At 38.6% G+C, this 19,935-nt stretch overlaps 1 protein-coding gene across 5 annotated transcripts in view; it reads left to right on the top strand.

Annotated features, from left to right (window-relative positions):
• Window positions 1-19,935, top strand: part of GABPA (GA binding protein transcription factor alpha subunit) — a 30,270-nt gene that overhangs the window by 540 nt on the left and 9,795 nt on the right. For 2 of the 5 annotated variants that reach the window (XM_017808004.1, XM_017808006.1), the window contains exons 2-9: window positions 3,200-3,300; window positions 4,657-4,801; window positions 5,664-5,748; window positions 9,976-10,221; window positions 14,099-14,293; window positions 15,062-15,118; window positions 16,165-16,305; window positions 17,680-17,872. In XM_017808004.1, the coding sequence (XP_017663493.1) occupies window positions 3,224-3,300; window positions 4,657-4,801; window positions 5,664-5,748; window positions 9,976-10,221; window positions 14,099-14,293; window positions 15,062-15,118; window positions 16,165-16,305; window positions 17,680-17,872 (1,139 nt within the window). In that variant the 5' untranslated portion in view covers window positions 3,200-3,223. Of the gene's footprint in view, window positions 1-331; window positions 1,326-1,575; window positions 3,301-4,656; window positions 4,802-5,663; window positions 5,749-9,975; window positions 10,222-14,098; window positions 14,294-15,061; window positions 15,119-16,164; window positions 16,306-17,679; window positions 17,873-19,935 lie in introns of those variants that run through there. The other 3 variants (XM_017808003.1, XM_017808007.1, XM_017808005.1) reach the window with 3 other exon arrangements.

Here is a 19,935-nt window from a genome sequence, read left to right as displayed (position 1 = left end):
GGGGACCTTATCACTCTCTACAACTACCTGAAAGGAGGGTGTAGCCATGTGGGGGTCGGTCTCTTTTCCCAGACAACCAGCGACTGGACAGGAGGACATTGGGCTCCAGCTATGCCAGGATAGGCTTACATTGGATATCAGGAAGAATTTATTCACAGAAAGGAGGATTAGATATTGGAATGGGCTGCCCAGAGAGATGATGGAGTCACCATCCCTGGAGGTGTTCAGAAAACGACTGGATATGGCACTCAGTGCTCTGGTTTCATTGACAAGGTGGTGTTTGGGCATAGGTTGGACTCGATGATCTCAGAGGTCTTTTCCAGCCTAATTGATTCTGTGATTCTGTGATCTCGCATAGTATGCTTTCTGGTGCTCTGCCAGGTATGTTCTGCACAGCCACAGCTCCCAGTTCCCGTCTATTTTCTCACCTCAGGCTGTGGATAAGGAAGGTAAACACGTGAAATCTGGTGTGACTTCCCCCCACCCCGTTCACTTGTCCGCTATCTTTGTTGTAAATCCGAACTGGCTGAGTTGTAAAAGCTGACCTCTAAAGGACAGGCTGTCTGCTTTGTTACCTACTTTGTGCTGGTATTTACAGTTTGGATAATAATAGGGATGGATAGGAGCATATGGTACATATGCGCTGCACACACTGAAGCTTCTCGGGAGCACAGATAACTCCAGTGCCTGACTTCAGTATCGGCTGATAATGCATCTGAGTCCAGGACTGATTCCCACTTCACAATAACCTGGTGCAATAGCAAACATTAATTCTACTAGCAGAGTTTGTGCCCATATCTCTTCCACAAATCCAGCACAGTTTTATATGTTCCTCCAAACAAATGCTGCTGTTGCAGTGTTCCTACCACGTGACCCTCCAGGCAAGCCAGGCTCTTTGAGCCTTCTTGTCTCTCAGGAACCTTCAGGAAAGGCTCAGGAGGCTCAGGCAGCTCAGTCCTGTGTGAACTTGTGTTCACTTCCAAACTCTGCATCATCCTGTAGCAGCAAACTTTGCTAGACTTCATGTGAAATGTTTATATCATGAGAAGTCTCTTTATTCTACCATAGGAAAGGCTGAATAATCTTCCCCTTAGGCTTCTCTGAAATTTAATGACTTTACGTCTTTCCATCATGTTGTTGTTCTTCTTTCCACCATGTTGTTGTTCTTCTTTCCACCCATCATCTCCCTTCCTCGTGTCTGTGGAAGCATCTTTCTTCCTCCTTGTGTACCTACTCTTTGTGCCTGTGCTCCCCTCTCCCACCTCCCTAGGGATCCAAAAATACACCAGAGCCGGAGAGATGCAAACACAAACTGCCTTTGAAGAGTGAGTGAACAGTTACTAGTCCAGCTGCCCTTTTGGCATCCAATCCTTGGGGCTTCAAAATGCCTTGCCTAATTCTGAACAGTTACTATGTGCAGTAATATTTGCTCTCCCTTTAGCAATATTGAATATTTTCTGCCAGAAATCATTCAAGATGATGAGTTCCTTCTGCAAGTCTGCACAGTTTTCTCAATAAATAACTTATGAATATGTCAAGGAACAGAAATCCCAGCCTAACCCCTTTTGTGACCTTACTGGTAAACTCCCTTCATCACAAAAAAAAAAAAAAAGATAATTTACTCTCGTTTGGGGTTTTGAATCTGATTACTAATGCAGAAAAGACATTCATCCTTTTTTAATCATACCACTTTGCTTTTTTGGGAGTTTTCAGTAAGGGACATTGCTCAAACCTTGGTTTTGAAATATTTTTTAACAGTCAGACAGGTCACCTGCAACCATGTGGGTGTCTTTATTTTTAGATATTTAAGCCTGTCTGCATTTTTTGGAAGTCTTATCATGAAGATGATACACAAGATTAAGTGATATAGGAATTGGACTCCCAGGGCCTTGTTCAATGGACACTACCTGACACTTTGGAGATTTTCACAGTGCCAGATCTGTGAACGGAACGGGTTCTGGGTTTCCTTCTTGTGAGATACTGATATGGTGAATTTTTACTTCTTGTCTGGCTTTGGCAGCTTCTTACAGAATGGCACCACATGCAGCCTTTGATTTCTTTGCAACTGATCTTCCAAAATAGGTTTTGAAGGAGATGATGAGTAGTTTGAATTTCTTTAAACAGTTTGTGTAGCAGCTCTTGAATGTAGTTGGCTATTAATTCCTTTTGAGAAGTTTTAAAGTTTAATAAGTTCCCTTATTAACTTGTCTAGTAAGATTCTTATGCTAACAGTCAGGTTTGGGATAGAGTAGTCTCTGGGAAAGAATGAATCCAGGATGGAAACCTTGATAATCTCTTCTATTGTGGATATTTAAATAGTAGCATGTTTTGCATTTTCTGGTGTGATTTTTCTTCTTCTGTGCTCTTAATTCCTGCTCTCTTTGTTATGAGTTGAAGATGTTATTTATTGTAAACTGTTAATATAATTGGGCCTGGTTCTCTATCATTTGTATTTCATAGTTATGATGTATGGGCTGGTTAGTGAAACACAGTAATACCAGGCAAGCTATGTCTTTACACATCAAATGCAAAGATATTCTTTCTTTCCCTCTTATGCTCCCAACAGACTCCAGTGTTCTACAAGGCATGAAAATCTGCAGTCTCAGTAATAATATCACAGAGTAGCTTTCCCTTCCATTGCTGCTGTCCTGCATTAGTTTGGGACTTAACAAGATGCATTCATTGTGCACATCGTCAGCTCATCGCCCGTGGGACGGATGGGTGGAAAGATAGGACAGTCAACAAACACTGTGTTGTTCAGTTTATTTATCTGTGAAGAAATCATTGATCTTCTCTCTAACTTCCTGCTGCAGCTTTTCATGTAAAATGCTGCTTAAATTTATAAGCAGCAACTTTCAGCCTTGCTAGGAAGGTAGTATGAATTTTCAGATGTTCTTTGCTGTAGGTGGCCCATAACAAAACAAAACAAAAGTCAATAAATTTGGGTATCTCCAAGAGAATCATGCTTTGGGCTCCATGCTTATGTCCATTTATAGTCCTGGGTTTGTCCCTAGAACATTTGTTTGAAGAACAGGTATTGTCATCTGTTTTGTGAAATCTGTGTAAGCTTTGATTTATTTTTTAGATGAATTCTTGGCTTTAAAAGGGTATTCTGGTATTTGGTTTAAAAATAGGACAAAAAACATTATCTAGTCTTGTTGGTATGTGACTTAGAAAAAAATTTCTTTTCTGTTCCTAGCTCTGTTCTTAAGGCATTTCAGCCATGACTAAGAGAGAGGCAGAGGAGCTGATAGAAATAGAAATTGATGGAACTGAGAAACAGGAATGCACTGAAGAAAGGTATGTACTGCTTTTTGGAATCCTTAATCAGCACTTAATTAAATAATTAATTTATTTTTCTGTTTGTTATCTAATTCAGTTGGGTTTTTCTTAAGTTGAACTGTAGCCACTAGAGGAAATCAGTACAGTGCTGTCATGTCCCTCAATCTTAATTATTTAAAATCCAGACTGTTATTTCTTGCTACATTATTGGTACTTCTTTTCCTACCGTCATATCTGTAGGAGCATGTCTGTGTTTATGTGCTACAGACCTTTCAGCTTCAGTGTGTTCTTCTGTAACAGAGATGAACCTTCCAGTTTCTCCAGTCCATTGCTTTACTGCTATACTGGATTTCTACAGGGTCATTTGTTTCTGACAGAGCAGAAATGATGTTCTGTATCGACTATAATTGTTGTTAGGGCCGTTGAAGCCGTAGATAGTGAAGTCTGATATCCTCTGACTTTATTACCTCAACCTGGGTTTTTTTAGTTCCTAATGCTTCCCTCCTAATTTTTATAACTGTGTTTGAAAGCCCAGAGCTCAGTTAATGCATTGGATAGAAATAGCTGAGGCTGGTTAGGTAAGCTGCTCTTTAGGAACCTGTTTTAGAGAACTGATTTAAAAGCACTTACTAGTTTCTTCTTATTCTGAGCTCCTTGTATATTTTTAGTGCTTACAAACTATGACTGTACACTTTCTGATTTCCTTCTTTGTAAATGAAGAGAGCCCAACTGTCTAAAGTCATTGCTATGACAGTAGTCCCATAATATTGATATTTCTGAATGCCTTTTTTAATACTGTCATTGCTGTAGTGCAGGACAACCATGACACATGGCTGTTGGTTCCTTCAAGCCTCCATGTTGCTGTAGTTTCATTCTGGTTGTCTCTTGTATGTGTTAAGCTTATCCTTGTGCTGACTGGTGAAGAGACATGGACAGTTACTCTGTATGACAATGACTATTTTTTTCCTTCGTTTTTTCCCTGTCTGTTAAGTTTCTGTGTTTGCTTTTAACTTGAATATCTTTTAAATACAGTCCAGACAAGACAAGCAGAATTAGTTTACTCTAGATGCAGGTTAAAATTGTACAATATGTTAATCGTGACTCAGTCCCTTGAAAAAGGTGGTCAGAGTCTTGGTATTTAACCCAGGTTTTCAGCTGTGACAGGGTGAAAGAAGTGTTACCCAACTGTAAAATCAATGAGACCAAATTTACTAATTCACTCTCTACCCAAGCTAAGAGTTCATTTGCATGGTATTAAAATTTCAGAGTCAGTATTAACTTTTATCTAGTTTACTTCTAACTTTTATCAAGCTTTCCTATATATGCTTCAGTAACATGTAGGTAACGATTTCTTTTATTAATTTGGTATTTAAGCATCGTCGAGCAAACCTACACCACAGCAGAATTTGTGAGTCAGGCTATTGACATCAATGAACCCATTGGGAATCTTAAGAAGTTGCTGGAACCCAGACTGCAATGTTCCTTGGATGCACATGAAATTTGTCTGCAAGATATCCAGGTAAATTGAAAGGCTAAGAAAGACTTAACCTTTTAATGGAGAAGCGTTTTAAATACTTTGTCCCTTTCTTCCCTTCTGTGGAATTCATGCTTCATGTCAAATACTAATTACAAGTAAGAGTTTAACTTTACACCAGGTTCATTATCATTAGACCATTTAATATATATACACACAAGTTCAGTGTGAATAAAATAAAAATATTTTTATTTTGTTCCTGGTGTAAGGGTAAGAAAGCACCTTGCCAGTGAATGAAGAATGAGGGCAACAACAATACTTCTTTCCCTTGAGGTAGCCCACATCATTCATTGCTGCCTGAACTTCTGTGAGTCTAATCTTGTCTTGAATCTGAGTGAAGCGAGAAGGTTTTTATATTACTCAGGTGTAGAGATAGCAAAGCATTACTCAAGAAATCCCTCCCACCACGTTTTAGACAGTATAACTGTTTTGCATTCTGTATAGCTGCATGTTTTATTTGTTGTTCTTATCAGACATCTGTGGCTTTTCCAGAAACAACAGGAGAATACTGTTGTAAAGAGAAGAATTTTTATGAAGGTGTTTAAAACTCAGAAAAGGAACTATAGATAGTTTTCAGGTAGTGAAGGTACTGCCCAATATTGCTTTGCTTCTTTTAGGTCAAAAAATGTCCCTCTAAGTGAAATTACCTTAAACAGAATAGAGCAGCAAGTTTCTAATACAGATCAAATTCCTTCTGTCATGTACTATGTCTACATAGCACTAAAAATGTTTGCACACTTCAGATTTGCTGCAGGCACCAAGTGTTTCAAAACTTTGAAGGAGAATAAGTTTCTTGTAACTGTGAGGCTAATACATATTTTTAATTTTTTTTTATGCTTTTATCAAGCTGGACCCAAATCGAAGCCTTTTTGATCAAGGAGTGAAAACAGATGGAACAGTGCAACTCAGTGTGCAAGTGATATCTAGGCAAGGTAAGCAGTTATGTTTGTGTGTTGTACAGACAAACTAATATTGTAGGAATACTTGTGAGCAAACCTAATCTCCTCCTATTCCTAGCTGTAAAACTGAGAAAAATCACTGAATGCTCATGAAGCTTCAGAATCTCTTTCATTGTGTAGTGGTTATAAGTGGTTATAAGTAGTAAAATTAAAATAAATGTCACGGACTAATGCTATTTGAAATGTTTTTTTATAGGAACTTTATATCCTTTTATAAGTAAAAAACCCAAACATAAACCCAAACCCCAAACAAATCAGAGTCAAATAGTGACAGTTACAATATGAGGATTTCTTCAAGGTTGAGTAGTTACTCATATCAGACCAAATATCAAAGCAGGCAAAAGAAGTTTGTGTGGGTAGGTGACAGTTTCATCTCTGTGAGGTGAGCAAGCTTGTGTGCTTCAGGAACAAATGGACTATGAAAGTATATGTAGCTAATTGGAAATTCTTATGAAAGTCCAGGATCACTATCTATTGTCTGTTTTCTTTGGATGAGAAGTCAGAGTAAACCATTGTGACAGAGGTGGATATTAAGCAGGTGGATAGGGATTTGTTGGTGCATAGTTTTTATTTGTATTATCCAGTATGACAGGATTTCCCCTTGTCAAATCTTCAGGAATTAGCAGCTTCCTCATTTTGCTTTTTGTCCTGTTCTTCTGTTTTACTCCTTCCATTTATCTTGAGTGGAAGGACTGCTACCACTCACTGAAGACAATGTTCATGTTGGGCTTTGGGAACAGCTACAGGTGTTAGTTTACATATTTTCAGGCAGTGACAAGTTCCTACTCAAGTAGATTGGTTATCTCCTTTGAGTTACATCAGCAAAGCAGATCAGCAAATTTTGGGGAGTACACTTTGTTTTCTTGTGGCTTCAGTGTAGGTTAGACAGAAGTAAACCTTTCTGCCTTGTATTAACAGTCTTCAGTAAGATACAGTTTGCGTTTAATGCTGAGTGTCACGTGAGTAGTGCTGGGTTGAATCCTCAGTTCCCCATTTGTAATGGGGTTTGAACTACCCTTCTGCTTTTAAAAATAAAGTAGAAATGTCCTTCAGGGAACTAGAAAAACTGCTCTTAATTCATACTAGTAACTTACAGTATTCAGACTGTTATCTTCTATATTTTTCCTGTGTTTGGTGGTATTCTTTGTCTTTAATGTAAAACTGACCATATAGTACAAGGAGCTTCTTGCCTCCCGACCCCTTCTCTCTCTGTCTCTCACTCTCTTTCTTTTCTCTCCCCCCTTAAAAGGAATATTTGAGTATTAAGTACTTCTGTGTACCTTTGGGACAATCCTCAGTGTTGTTTTTCAGGCCTTCACACTTAAATAACTCATAAGAAATCTGCGTGTGTAAGGCATGTAAAATATGGCAGGACAGAATGTCAGAAAACCAATAACATGGATATGAATAAAAGGAAGATATTTGGATCACTAACAGGAAAATGGACTTGTTACCCTTGACTGCAGTGTCCCTTTGAGCCAGACAGAAAAAACAGCTTCTTACGCCAGCAGCATATTTTACTTGCATGGATGAGGTTTTGAAAGATTCTCAATTTACTTATTTTTATTTTTCCCCAACTTGTGTAATGTATAGAATTCAGCTAGTAGTAGTCAGTGGTGCTCATCCTTGTGGTAGATTGGACTCTTATTTTTTGAAAGCAAAGCTGCTGCATCAGTTCAAGTGTTCTATCAAATTTTCATTAGCCATCTGTAAATTCAAAGGAATAAACACCAGCTGAAATATAGTCCAGTGTAGTTCTTTTATAACATTTTGTACTACAGCACATAAATTATCATTCCTGATTATTCTTTTTCCTAGAAGGACTGTCCTGGCACTCCACCTTGCCTTATCTCCTTTCTCCTGGTTGGAGGAATGGAGATGTGTGTGGTTTTCCTGCCATTGTGAGAACAGCAGCTTTGAGTGCAGCCCAGTTCTGCACTGCTCTGAACTGGGCTTCTTGAAAGTCTGTGGAGATCTGAGTAACTGTATTCCATTGTATGTCAAAGAATTTGAAAAAATCTTTAATTTTGAAGACCTCCATAGCAAAATATTCTGGAGTATTTTCCTATAACAATTTCTGCTTTTACTATTTTTAGTATGTAAAGGGACAAATAAATGTAATGGTGCTGATCTAGATTAACAGTGCAGTTTGACTGATGTCCTGTGTCTGGCTGTGGTTAATACTAGACATTTCAGGGTGGAAAAAACCAGGCTGCCTGTAGGTCAGTCTTCACCTGAGTATGTTCTCTGCTTTCAGACAATTGGCAGTGAAGGGACACATCCTGGCAACATCTGCACATGCCTTGGTAGCTCATGTCCTTGAAGCTTTGTACTCCTTGTACCAGTTTCTGCTTCTGGGGTGTGTGACATTTTGTTCCACAGCTTAGGTGTGTCCAAGGGATACTGGGCATCCATTCTCGTATGCAGTTGGTGGAGGGAGAAGAGGTGTGAGGAGAGATGCTGACAAACCCAGGGAATTAATGTTGCTCTAGTGTTGCAGTCAGTTAGGTATCAGACTTAATTCACAACATTTTTACTTGTAAACTGATTCCTCTACAGAGACTCATCGCTGTGATCTCCATGTTTGTATTGTGGATAAAGCACAAAGTTCTTCTGACATGTAATTATTTGACAGACAGTGAATTATGTTGTTGAGCAATGGTGAACTGTTCCTCTCTAGAAAACTTTCTCTTTACTTTCTTTTTTGAAGATCAAAAATAGAATCTTAACCCTTAGTATTTTCCCTTACCCGTTTTTATCTGATTTTGAAAGAAGCCTGTGCTCTGCATGTTAATTTTAGATGTCCTAGATAAAATACTCTCCTAAGTAAGGTACTTGTTTGCTTTTCCTTCATTTTTGCTTCTTCATCTAATGAACCATCTAATGTCTGCATCTGTTTTCACTGCCTTCATTTCACATCGCTGCATGTTGTACTTAGGGTGTTTGTGGTGTTCCCTTTCTCATATTTTTCTCAAGCTGAATTCCTTTTAAAATCTAGAGGAATACTTGTCTGAAAAAGGCTTGGTTTGTTCTTACTTGTAGTACTGGTATGTACTCCATTTATTTTCCCTTCTAAGCTATGACTGCATTGTGGCTTCAGCTGTTAAGGCTGTTACCTGCAGAACTTACCATCTCACATCGAACTTTAATACAGATTAGACAGGAGGGACAAAAAGTAAGACTTTATGGCTCAAGATACTGAAGTTATCCTGGCCATATGATGTTCTGTGAATCCTACTTTCATCTGCCTAACCTAGTCAAGGTTTTCCAAGTGATAAAAGATGGAATTTTAAAGGTTTTTTTTTTTTCTGTGCAAATATTTTTGATAAGAATATCTTCAAAGAAGTTAGCTGTCATTACAATGGAAATATAAATCCCGTTGTAATGGAAATTATATGTCAAAAAAATTGAAATTATTTTGAAGAATCTTCATTACAATGTCAGAAATTTGGTGAAGGCACCAGTTGGACAAAATACCTTCTCAGAAGACAGCAGAGAAGGTGGTGATACAAAGCATTAGTGAATGTGTTCTTTATTGCTGCAGAATAATTACAGACATATCTTCCAGCTCCGCAATCTAATATCTGAAATGACAGACATAAAGCCAAAACATGAATAGCTGATGAAGCTTGAAATATAAAGAATTTTCTAGTTTTCTTTTAACTTGCTGTTAAACATACTGCCTGCCACAGAGTACTGAAAAAAAATGTTGTCTGCTGTGTGTAGACCCCAGAGATACCAGGAGAGTATTGTAAAGGCTGAAAATAATGCCTCATGGTTGGAGAAAAGGGCTGGATGCTTGTTCTGGGTCTTCTTGGGGGTTGCTGGTTTTGGTGTTTTTGTTTTTTTTTTATTATTATTTGGTATATTTCTTATAGCCCAAAATACTTACACTTTATGCCCATATGCTGAACATTCTGTTCAAGATCTGTGAAACGGATCACCTAAATAGAAAAGGAAGCTGTAATACTGGGGGAGGAAAGAGGGGCAGCTTTGTATTCACCTTGCTGAAGTATATGCTGTATAATAAGATATCTGTCATTCTAATTTAGGACTCTCGCAGAAATTTAACGATGTTTTTGTGTCCTGCTTCTTCCCTGAGTATGCTAACCCTACTAATCAGAAAGCTTTAAAACAATGTTTTTGTGATATTGGCATTACCAGCTTTGTTTTGTGTTTGTTTGTTCTTCCCATAACTAGGGATAGAGCCCAAGTTGAACATCCTTGAAATTGTGAAGCCTGTGGAGACGGTGGAGGTGGTGATTGATCCAGATGCTCATGCTGGAGAGGCTGAAGCTCACCTTGTTGAGGAAGCTCAAGTGATAACCTTGGATGGAACAAAACATATTGCAACAATTTCAGATGAAACCTCTGAGCAAGTGACACGATGGGCTGCAGCACTGGAAGGCTACCGGAAGGAGCAGGAGCGCCTTGGAATTCCTTACGGTAATAACGCACAGCGTGGTGTGTGTTTTGGGCAGGGTCTGAGTTCTTGTGTTTGAGGGATTGGTGCTCAGGCCCTCAGAGAAGGCAGCTTAGGGTGTGGGTAAGTAAAGTGCAAGTATCTGCATAAGGGAATTGTAGAATCATGGAATGGTTTGGGTTGGAAGGGACCTTAAAGATCATCTCGTTCCAACCCCCCTGCCATGGGCAGGGACACCTCCCACTAGACTGAGTTGCTCCAAGCCCCATCCAACCTGTCCTTGAACACTTCCAGGGATAGGGCAGCCACAGCTTCTCTGGGCAACGTGTTCCAAGGCCTCACCAACCTCACAGGAAATAATTTTTTCGCAATACCTAATCTGAAGACTAAAGAGGAGTACAGTGAATGCTTGTAAGAGTTTTATTAAATCAGAATTTTTTGCTCCATAACCTTTTTGTCAATGCAGTTTTTAGAAAGCCCTTTTCTTTTTCCTACCCTCCTTAAAAAGATGTATGTTAATGATAAAGTTCCTAACATGTGTGTGAAATTGAACTGGACTCAGTACTTGGTGGGGGTTGCTCTTAAAATAGCAAAACAAATTGTTCATGGACGGGAGGATGCTGAATCTGGTGTTAAATCAGATTTTGCATGGAAAGCCATACTGGACTTCAGTATACTGGAGGAAGATGGTTCAGAACTGACAGTACATATTCTGGTAGATGATCATCTCCTTTGAATTAATGTTGTTACTTAGCAGGCTCCTCTTTTAATGGTAGCTTAGAAACAAACATCTCTGAATGCCTGCTTAAAATTGAGCGGAAACTGTGGGGTTTAGACCTGTATCATGTTCAGGAGATTATTTAGCTCAGTTGCTTCTTGTGGCTGTCAGAAATGTACTGTCAAGGCATATTCAGCACAGGAAGCTGTAGTATCTGAGCAGACCCGTAAAACTGGAATGTATTTGGCAAGTGGGATATTCGGAACTGTTTCAGGATTCCAGTCAAGTCACAGGTCTTTGCAGGACATGAAGCTTGCCGTTATTTTGAATGTATTTTTGATAACTAAAGCAATGGCTTTTTCATGGCTTTCTGTTGTTCTTATTGGCAAGCACTTCAAAAATAGTTTTCATCATATTGTGTCTGTTGATAATCAGGGATTTGATGCAATGTTGGAAAAAAAAAAAGTGAGGGATTATCAGGAGCAAACTAATACTTTTCAGCGTGCTCTCACATTAATATCAGAAGAAAATTACTTAAACTGATGTTATGTTGAATAATGTTTTTAATAAACTTTCATAATGTTGATGCTTTAAGAAAACCCTATAACCCACAGCTGTGGCTTTAAAAGTTTAATGTATTTTGGGTCATAGGAGTGCAGATTTTTCAGGAAAATCATGCTAGGTCATTATGACAGAGGTCTCTCTATTATGAATAATTGTGTTCCCTTGACATCTGAAAAATATGCTAAACTGCCTTAGCAGTTTAAAAGAAAGAATAAAATTTTAAATGTTTTCTGAGTAGATATTGCAGGGACTTGGGCTGAAATCAGGTACCCCTAGGTTCTACAGTATAATCTGAAACTATTCCTTGAATCTTTTCAGAGTACAGGGTGTTGATATTAAAAGTCAAGTCCAGTCAGTAAATAATCATCTGTAAAGGTAGTTTTTCAGTGTTTTCATCCTTACAGGCTTCTCAGCTTTGCTGCAAATGGAGAATGAGCTTATAGCAGGTCTTTAAAATGTGGCTTTCTCTTTGTGTCATGTTTTGGTGGGTTTTATTAGAGATTACAATTTTTTATCTGTTAAAAGAATTTCTGCCATTAGAATCCAAATGTTTGGTGCCATTGCAAAGGTCCCTAGGAAGAAGGAAAGTATTAATTGTTAAGAGAAATAAAGCCAGAAAAGGGAGCAACAGAAACTTGGAAACCACAGAAGTGGTTAGGGAAAAGTAATGGTTTATGTTTCCTTGCAGATTGTGTTCTGTCAATGAGAACAAATTAGCTAAAATTCACTGCTGATAATGTTTTGAAGACCAAACCCTTTGTGATGTGTCTTTTGCCAAAGGATTACATTGCATGGTTTTACATCAGTGAAAAATGATGCTGTGTAACTGCCCTTTATTAAGCAGAAGCCAGAACATCTCAGTGTTAGCAACACTGATTTGGTCACCAGCCTAAAACACAGCATGATGAGGAGAAAATTAATCCATCCCAGCCAAACACAGTGTAGTGGTGACTTGTTATTGTAGAAACTGGATTAATGTGAACGAGTTTAAAATGTAGTATTTTGTCAGAATTGCATACTGATCAGCGTGTTTGAGGAGAGTATCCTTGTGTGAGAGAGGCTACTCTTTTCTTGAAACTAAAGACGCATGGAAAAAGAAAAATAATTATTTTTCTGTGTTTGAGATACGTGAGGGTCTGGTCTGATGTAAAAACGTTTACTAAAGAAGATCCCCTGTCTCAGTTTAATGAGATTGAAGTGTTTTGCTAAGGAGGATGAGTTATGAGGAAGACCAAACTCCTCCCTCTAAGCAAATCGTAAATCCAAAATTAAGAGGCTCCAATTGAGGAAGTGTGGAGACAGGAAAAATAACACTTTGCTAAAGGATATACGTGTGTTGGCAGAACAGCAAAAGAACACAAAAGCAACTAAACAATAATCCTGTACCCAAAAATCCCCTTCGAGAAGGAAACAGTTCGGTACTTCCCGTCCTTTGGCGCAATTCTAACCACGGCCAGCAGGGGGCGCTGTTGGGCTCTGGCAGTGCCCACAGGAGGCTCCGGTTCACGGGAGAAGCCGAAAATGGAGATCCCGCCCCCCCACCGGGAAGGGGAAGGGGAAAAGGGGAAAGAAGGCAGGTTTTTCCCACAAATACTCAAACGCTGCCTGCAGCTGGCTGTGGCCGGGATTTCCCCCTTTTCGTCAATGGGCACAAAGCGCTGCCAAACGCGGGAGCGGAGGAGGGAAAAAAAAGGGCAACCTCCTCCCCAGAAAATTCCCCTGAAGATAGGTCAAGCCTTCCCCATGAAATCCGAGCAGATCCGGGCTAGGGGCAGAGCAGGGTGCAGGCAAGCCAGGGTCAGAAAACAGCCAGATGACCAGGCCGAGAACAAAACAATCTCAGAGTCCCCCCAACACACACCTTGCCCGAGTTCAGGCAAAAGTGAAGTGCCCCCGTTTCCCAGGAGAGAAGTAAACAAAAAACCTCATCACCCCTCATCAACTCCTCAGTTGAGGAGAGCCTCAACTTGGAATTCAGGCCTGCCACTTAGTTCTTTTGTGCGGATCAATCACCCAAAGCAAACCACCCTCCCCCATTCAACATCCTTCTTTTACAGTGAGGCAGGGGAAAGAAAACTTCCCTGCTTGGTTTTTAGAACAAGTAAACCTGTGACACACTGGTTTGGTCACCAGCCTAAAACACAGCATGATGAGGAGAAAAATTAATCCGTCCCAGCCAAACACAGTGCAGTGCTGACTTGTTATTGTAGAAACTGGGATAATGTAGTATTTTGTCAGAATTGCATACTGATCAGCATGTTTGAGGAGAGTATCCTTGTGTGAGAGAGGCTACTCTTTTCTTGAAACTAAAGATGCTTGGAAAAAGAAAAATAATTATTTTCTGTGTTTGAGATATGTGAGGCTCTGTCCTGATGTAAAAATGTTTACTAAAGAATATCCCCTTTTTGCCCTTTCCATCTCTCCACCACCCCATACCACTCTCTCTGCATTTTAAGAGCTGTCAAATTTCCAGTCAGATTTGGTCACAGTAACTCTGCTTCTGGATGGTAACTCTACTTCTCGATGTTACACATTTACTTTTATGGAAGTTATATAATTGAGGAGGGACCTTGCAGTACATAATAAGGTGATTTGCAGTTTCATCCCTCTTTCTGCAGACCCCGTGCAGTGGTCGACAGACCATGTGCTGCACTGGGTGGTGTGGGTGATGAAGGAGTTCAGCATGACCGACATCGACCTCTGCACGCTCAGCATTCCTGGGAGGGAGCTCTGCAGCCTCAGCCAGGAAGACTTCTTCCACCGCGTCCCACGGGGAGAAATCCTCTGGAGCCACCTGGAGCTTCTCCGAAAGTGTATGGCAGAATTTTCTGTAACTGGTTTTACTTATTCCCCCTCCCCACTTCTCTGTTTCCCTTTCTTTCTTTAAAGACGAAACCAATTGTGAGCAGTTATTTTTCCTTTACTTAATATTACGAGTAAAAATGAGGTTACAGGAGGTATTAGAGAGAATGTCTGCTGCCATGGAAGATGTCTGCATACTAAACACTGCCTGTCTTTTATCAAACTTCATCATTAGTAGAAGGTAGTGACTGATGATTCCTCCTTTGTTTTTAATAGAGATTTGTAGTTTGTGCATCTGCTGAATTTGATCTGTAATTAAATACCGATTATGAGTTATTAAGTGAACATTTCTGTGTCATATAGAAGTAAAGATTATTAAGCAGAGGCAATGAAACCCTTAGATGGTACACAACACAACTGATGAATGATGCATTGTATGTGCATAATACATTAATGTATCTATGCATTTCAGATTTACCATGCTTGGATGTAATTTGGCAGACTAAAAGCCATTTCCATCTTCATTTACATGATATAGCTAAAGGTTTTAAGGGATGGAAAATGCATGAAATACCTTGAAATTTGCCATGTACATCCTTATTTCTACAAATTGAGTGACAGATGTTAAATGCCTCTACTCATAGGACCATGAGCTATCCATGTAGATGGATACCAAATTTTGACTTTTTTCCTGTATGAAAGATGAAAGCTTTTGATCTTCAGTGACTTGAAATTTGTAGGTTAAATAAAAACGTACTGGTTTTGTTTCTAACTTGCAGATGTGTTGGCTAGTCAAGAACACACTGGAGAAATTGCAACTGTTACTATTGATCAGCGTAAGTGCTTCTATCAGCATTAATTCTCACCATTTGCAGGTTTAGCACTGTACTTTGGTTCAGCTCTGTGATAGTACAGCATTTAGATAATCATTTAAGAGAGTAGTTTTCCAAGGGGAGAAGGACATATTTTAAACTTCCAAACATATTGTTGAGTCTCTCTGTGTTTTGTTAGTGACTGAAAGGTGGTGTATAACCTGAATTGTGGAAAATTATAACTTTCATTTGGGATGGTAGATTTTCCATCCACTTGAAATAAGCTGTCTAGGATACATATTTGAGGTTTTTAGTTATTCTGGGGTTTTAGGTTATATATTGCATTAATGAACAGATATATCAAAGTATTAATTTTAAAAAAAAAAGGGATTTCCAAAAACTGAAGGAGCGTGTGGAAGGGAAAACTTACTTATAAACCAATACTAGAAATAATACATTAAAGAAACTTTAACATATTTGAAGTTATTTGTTATTTGAAGCTCATTCTTTCAGCTGAAAAAGTGCCGTCAATTATTAAAATGAATCAATTTTCAGAAGACTTGTAAGCAGCTTAAATTAAATAGACAGACTGTGTGTTACGTCCTGGGGTTGTGTCTGGTTGAAGCCAGCTCGAGTAGGGCATTTGGATCCTCCTCCATGGCAATAGAAGGGTGTTTACTGTTTGAATACCAGGTTTGGAGGGTGGTACAGTGACTGTAGAGAAAAGGGCATTAGTGCAGATCATGTGGGAACAGCATAAAGATGAAAACAAAGACGTGAGGGAGTTTGAGGGTTTTTTATGGAAACATTAATACACATGATAGTAAAATAAAGCTGATGTTTTATCTGTAATGTGACACTTCTACAACGAATCTAAAACTACAGTTTTCACTATAAGAGATAAAAATTCTTTAAATTATACTTAGCACTGTGACTTATGCAGTGTGCCTTTTTAGCAAAGGAAAAAAACCCCAGGCTTCTAGATGTTTTGATAATACAGGTAATAAATAAAATATATGTGCTTCTGTGCGATTTATAATTGATGTTGTGCAACGTTCTCTGCTCCACAGCTGTGCAGATTATTCCAGCGTCTGTACAACCTGCTACCCCGACCACCATTAAAGTGATAAACAGCAGTGCAAAGGCAGCCAAAGTGCAGAGAGCTCCAAGGATCTCTGGGGAAGACAGGAGTTCCCCTGGGAACAGAACAGGTACCGTTCCCATTATTTTTACATGCAGATGCAGCGAACACTAACTCATTAATTTGAATTACAGTTTGGTGGAACACATCTTTGTTGCACCAAATGTGAGGTTTGTAGGAGTCCGTGTGTAGGAAAGGAACAAAATGCGTGGCAAGTACGTGCAGCCCTGGCAGGTTGGTCAGCTCACACAAGCACCATGTTAATGTGGTGCTGCAGTTTTTCAGTGCTGCAGTAAATAAAGTGCATGAAATGGTTTCTTTTCCCCATCCTTTAACAGTCTGTCCTCTGAAACCGCTGCATAGCTTTCCTTCAAGCTTTTAACTTCTTTCCATTTGCAGAAAGGGGACAAAAATAAATTGTATGTTGTAGAAACCTGGCCTAACTGGTACTTGCTCTACTTGTTCCCCTTCTCCTCTGTTCCCCCCCAGTTTGGTGACTTCAAAATTTAGCAAGTTTCATATTTCTTGTTTAGTTAAAAGAATGCACATCTGGAAAACTGCACACTAAATCTGCAGTTTATTTTCGGAATTACTGTTACTTGTTCCATAATTTTTCATTATTGCTAAGAGATCTTAATTTCTTTACCTTATTTTTTTCTTGCTGTCATTTTTGTTTTGGTTCTCTCCACTGTTGTGAATTTTTCTGTTAAATCCTTTCCTCTCCTTTAGTTTTTGTTTGTTTCAGATTTTCCATAAAAGTCTATAATTATGTCATTCAGAATTCTTAGGCCAAGATTTTATTGGCTGACATTAGCAGGGAGTACTTTGTATTTCTCTCCTTAGTCATCAGGTTTGCTCTCCTTATCTCATTGAGAATTTAGGAATTTTACTACAGGTCCTTGAGTTAGAAAGAAATCTTAATGACTGGATGTGAAAGATGTTGATGGAAGCTACGTTTGGGAGTTTCTTTTGTATTTTTAATATTTCATGTTGAAAATTGGAGACCAAATTACTTTTTAAAACAACAGCTTCTATTATAGAAGAGGAATGTGTGAAGAAGAATAAGCAGCTCTTGCTAAATCTGTTCTATTTTAGAGATAAATATGTGTCTAAATTTTGTTTTGTGGAGGTTTTTGTTGTGTGATTTTGTTCAATGGAGGTTTTTTGGGGGTTTTCTTTTAAGTTCTAGGGACAGATTTATGAAAAATTTTTATTAACTTTTTCCTGAATTCATCATTTTTTTAATAGATGGATACTGGTGACTTTCCAGGAAAATGTTTGCAAAAGAATCATTAGAAGAGATTATTAATTAAGTGCAGGTTTTCCTTCCGTCCTATATTCTGTGTTGTTCTGCTTAAATATGTCGGTTGAAAATGTTTATCTGTGAGGGGAACATAAAAAAAAAGACAAGTTGAAATGGATCTTGTTGCTCCTATTTCAACAGGGAACAATGGGCAGATCCAGCTGTGGCAGTTTTTGTTAGAACTTCTCACTGACAAAGACGCTCGGGACTGTATCTCTTGGGTTGGGGACGAAGGAGAGTTTAAATTGAATCAACCTGAACTGGTTGCACAGAAGTGGGGACAGCGCAAAAACAAGCCCACGATGAACTACGAGAAGCTTAGTCGGGCCTTGAGGTAAGAAACTTCAGGGACTCGGATATGATCTGCTTTCATTTGGCTACTTCATCTTTAACTGTCACAGTGCAAGACTTGCAGCGTTTTTAATAAAGGAATAAATAAATCTGATGGGAAGAAGCTAGTTCTTCCCATCAGATTAAAAGAAAATAGACTCGCTTCAAGGTTGTTAATTTGGGTAGCTCACTTTCAGAAATATGTTTTTTTTTCTCTATCTTCAGCATTTATGCTCTTAGTAGCATGCCAAACAATATTGATTATTGGTGAAAGAAACAGAAATGTGGGAATTATTATTTTTTATGTTTTACTGTTCTCGTTCCTCTTGCTGTTGTTACGGAATAAAGCAGATACTTTCCTGTAATTATGTAATCGTTAGTACGTAATAGCCTTTTCTAACTTCACATATTCATTAATCCCTTTCATTGTTCTTATTGTGAGGGTGTTAAATTGAAAAGTGCAGGTGACAGGTAAGTTTCAACAGCTGCGATTCAGCATCACAGTGAACTTTCCTCATCTGAACAAATGGAAAGGTTTCAGTGTCTTCATTCCAGTGTGATTTTGTAGTTTGACATTGGTAAAAGGGACCTGTGTTACTGAATCACTGTAGGGGATGTACTCCAGGAGGGGGAATAGTCCAAGTACATGAATTTTAGACTTCTTTTCCCTGATTATTTTGGTCTCTGGAAGCATTTGAAACTTCATCCAAATTCCCTGAAATCATTAAGAGTGAACTTCTGATTTCTTGTCGTGATATGGTTAAATATATTTCTCCTGATTTGTTTTCAAGAAAGGTGTTTATTGCCTAATCCTGCAAATTATTTAAGCAGTTTTAGGAATTCTGTTTATATGAGTGAAGTTGCATATTGACTAAAATCTGAGATCTGTGATTTGCTCTTCAGCGTTTTCACTTTTGACTACTTTTTGTTGTTGGTTTTTTGGTTTTTAAGGGTTTTTTTAAGTAGACATCTCTAGCATTGTTTAAAAAAAATCAATTTCTACTTTAAAAATACCTCTGTAAGAAAGGATGGTAAAGTTACCATATTCTGACCTTCTTAGTCTTGTAGGGAGGATTTAATTAACATCTGGCAGGCACCAGGTACACAGCTTACCTGTACCCTTTCATTTGTCTTGGAATTTCCTTGGGCACAATATTGTGGATGCCAGAATTATTTTATGTGTTTGAGAGGCAAGGGGAAAAATTAATGAAAAGGAAATATTTTGGAGGATGTTAGGTGTGGAAAGATGCAACTTCTAAGAGTTCCTGAGCCTCAGCTCATTGAAAGCAAGGAAGAACATTGATATATATTTACTCTCTTGGTTTTCCTTAGGTGTCATGTTTTGGTCTGTTTGGAGTCTATTCCTGTTCTAGATGGAACTTTAGTCTGGCCCTGTGTGGCTGTTCTTGCATTATTTATATATTAAATTAGAATGTTAATTTTTTCAAGAATCCCTTGGGTTGGAAGGGCCTCAGGAGGTCCCTGGTCCAACCTCCTGCCCAAAGCAGAGCCTTCCCAGTACAGCTGCTGCCCAGCCTGTATTGTTGCAGTACCATTCCTGTGTTTTCAACCTGGTTTTGTGTATCTATGAGGTTTTATACTGAAGGCATATATGAAAACGTTCTGGAACAAAAAAATCATTTAAACTGTGCTAATGTTTTTTGGGTTTTGTCAGCAAAGTCTGCAGAATATCTCAAAGGCAGCTGAAGAACTTCAGAATAATGTTCTTGTCCCTGGGATATTAAAGGGATGTCTGCACAATCATTTGCATAAATCACTATTAGAGAAGTTTTGTGTTTATATTTTAGTCACAAAATTACAGAAATCACATTCCTCAAAGTGTTGCCATTTTGGCAGCTGCATCAATATTGACGTGTTTTCTAACACCTAAATGTCTGAAAGGATATTTAATGCCTCTTGCTACTCCCATGATAAACATTGTTGCCAAGCTAATGTTGTATTAAGCGGTGATGTGTTTTGTTTGCTAATGTACTGAAATCACTGTGTCAGTTGTTGGTTAATACAGAAAATGATGTTGCTGTTATTGAGAAACGTGCTGGCTCTTCT

Source organism: Lepidothrix coronata, unplaced genomic scaffold, assembly GCF_001604755.1.
Source record: "Lepidothrix coronata isolate B3197 unplaced genomic scaffold, Lepidothrix_coronata-1.0 Scaffold21, whole genome shotgun sequence".
NCBI lineage: Eukaryota > Metazoa > Chordata > Aves > Passeriformes > Pipridae > Lepidothrix > Lepidothrix coronata.
This window is presented reverse-complemented; position numbering and strand designations above follow the sequence as displayed.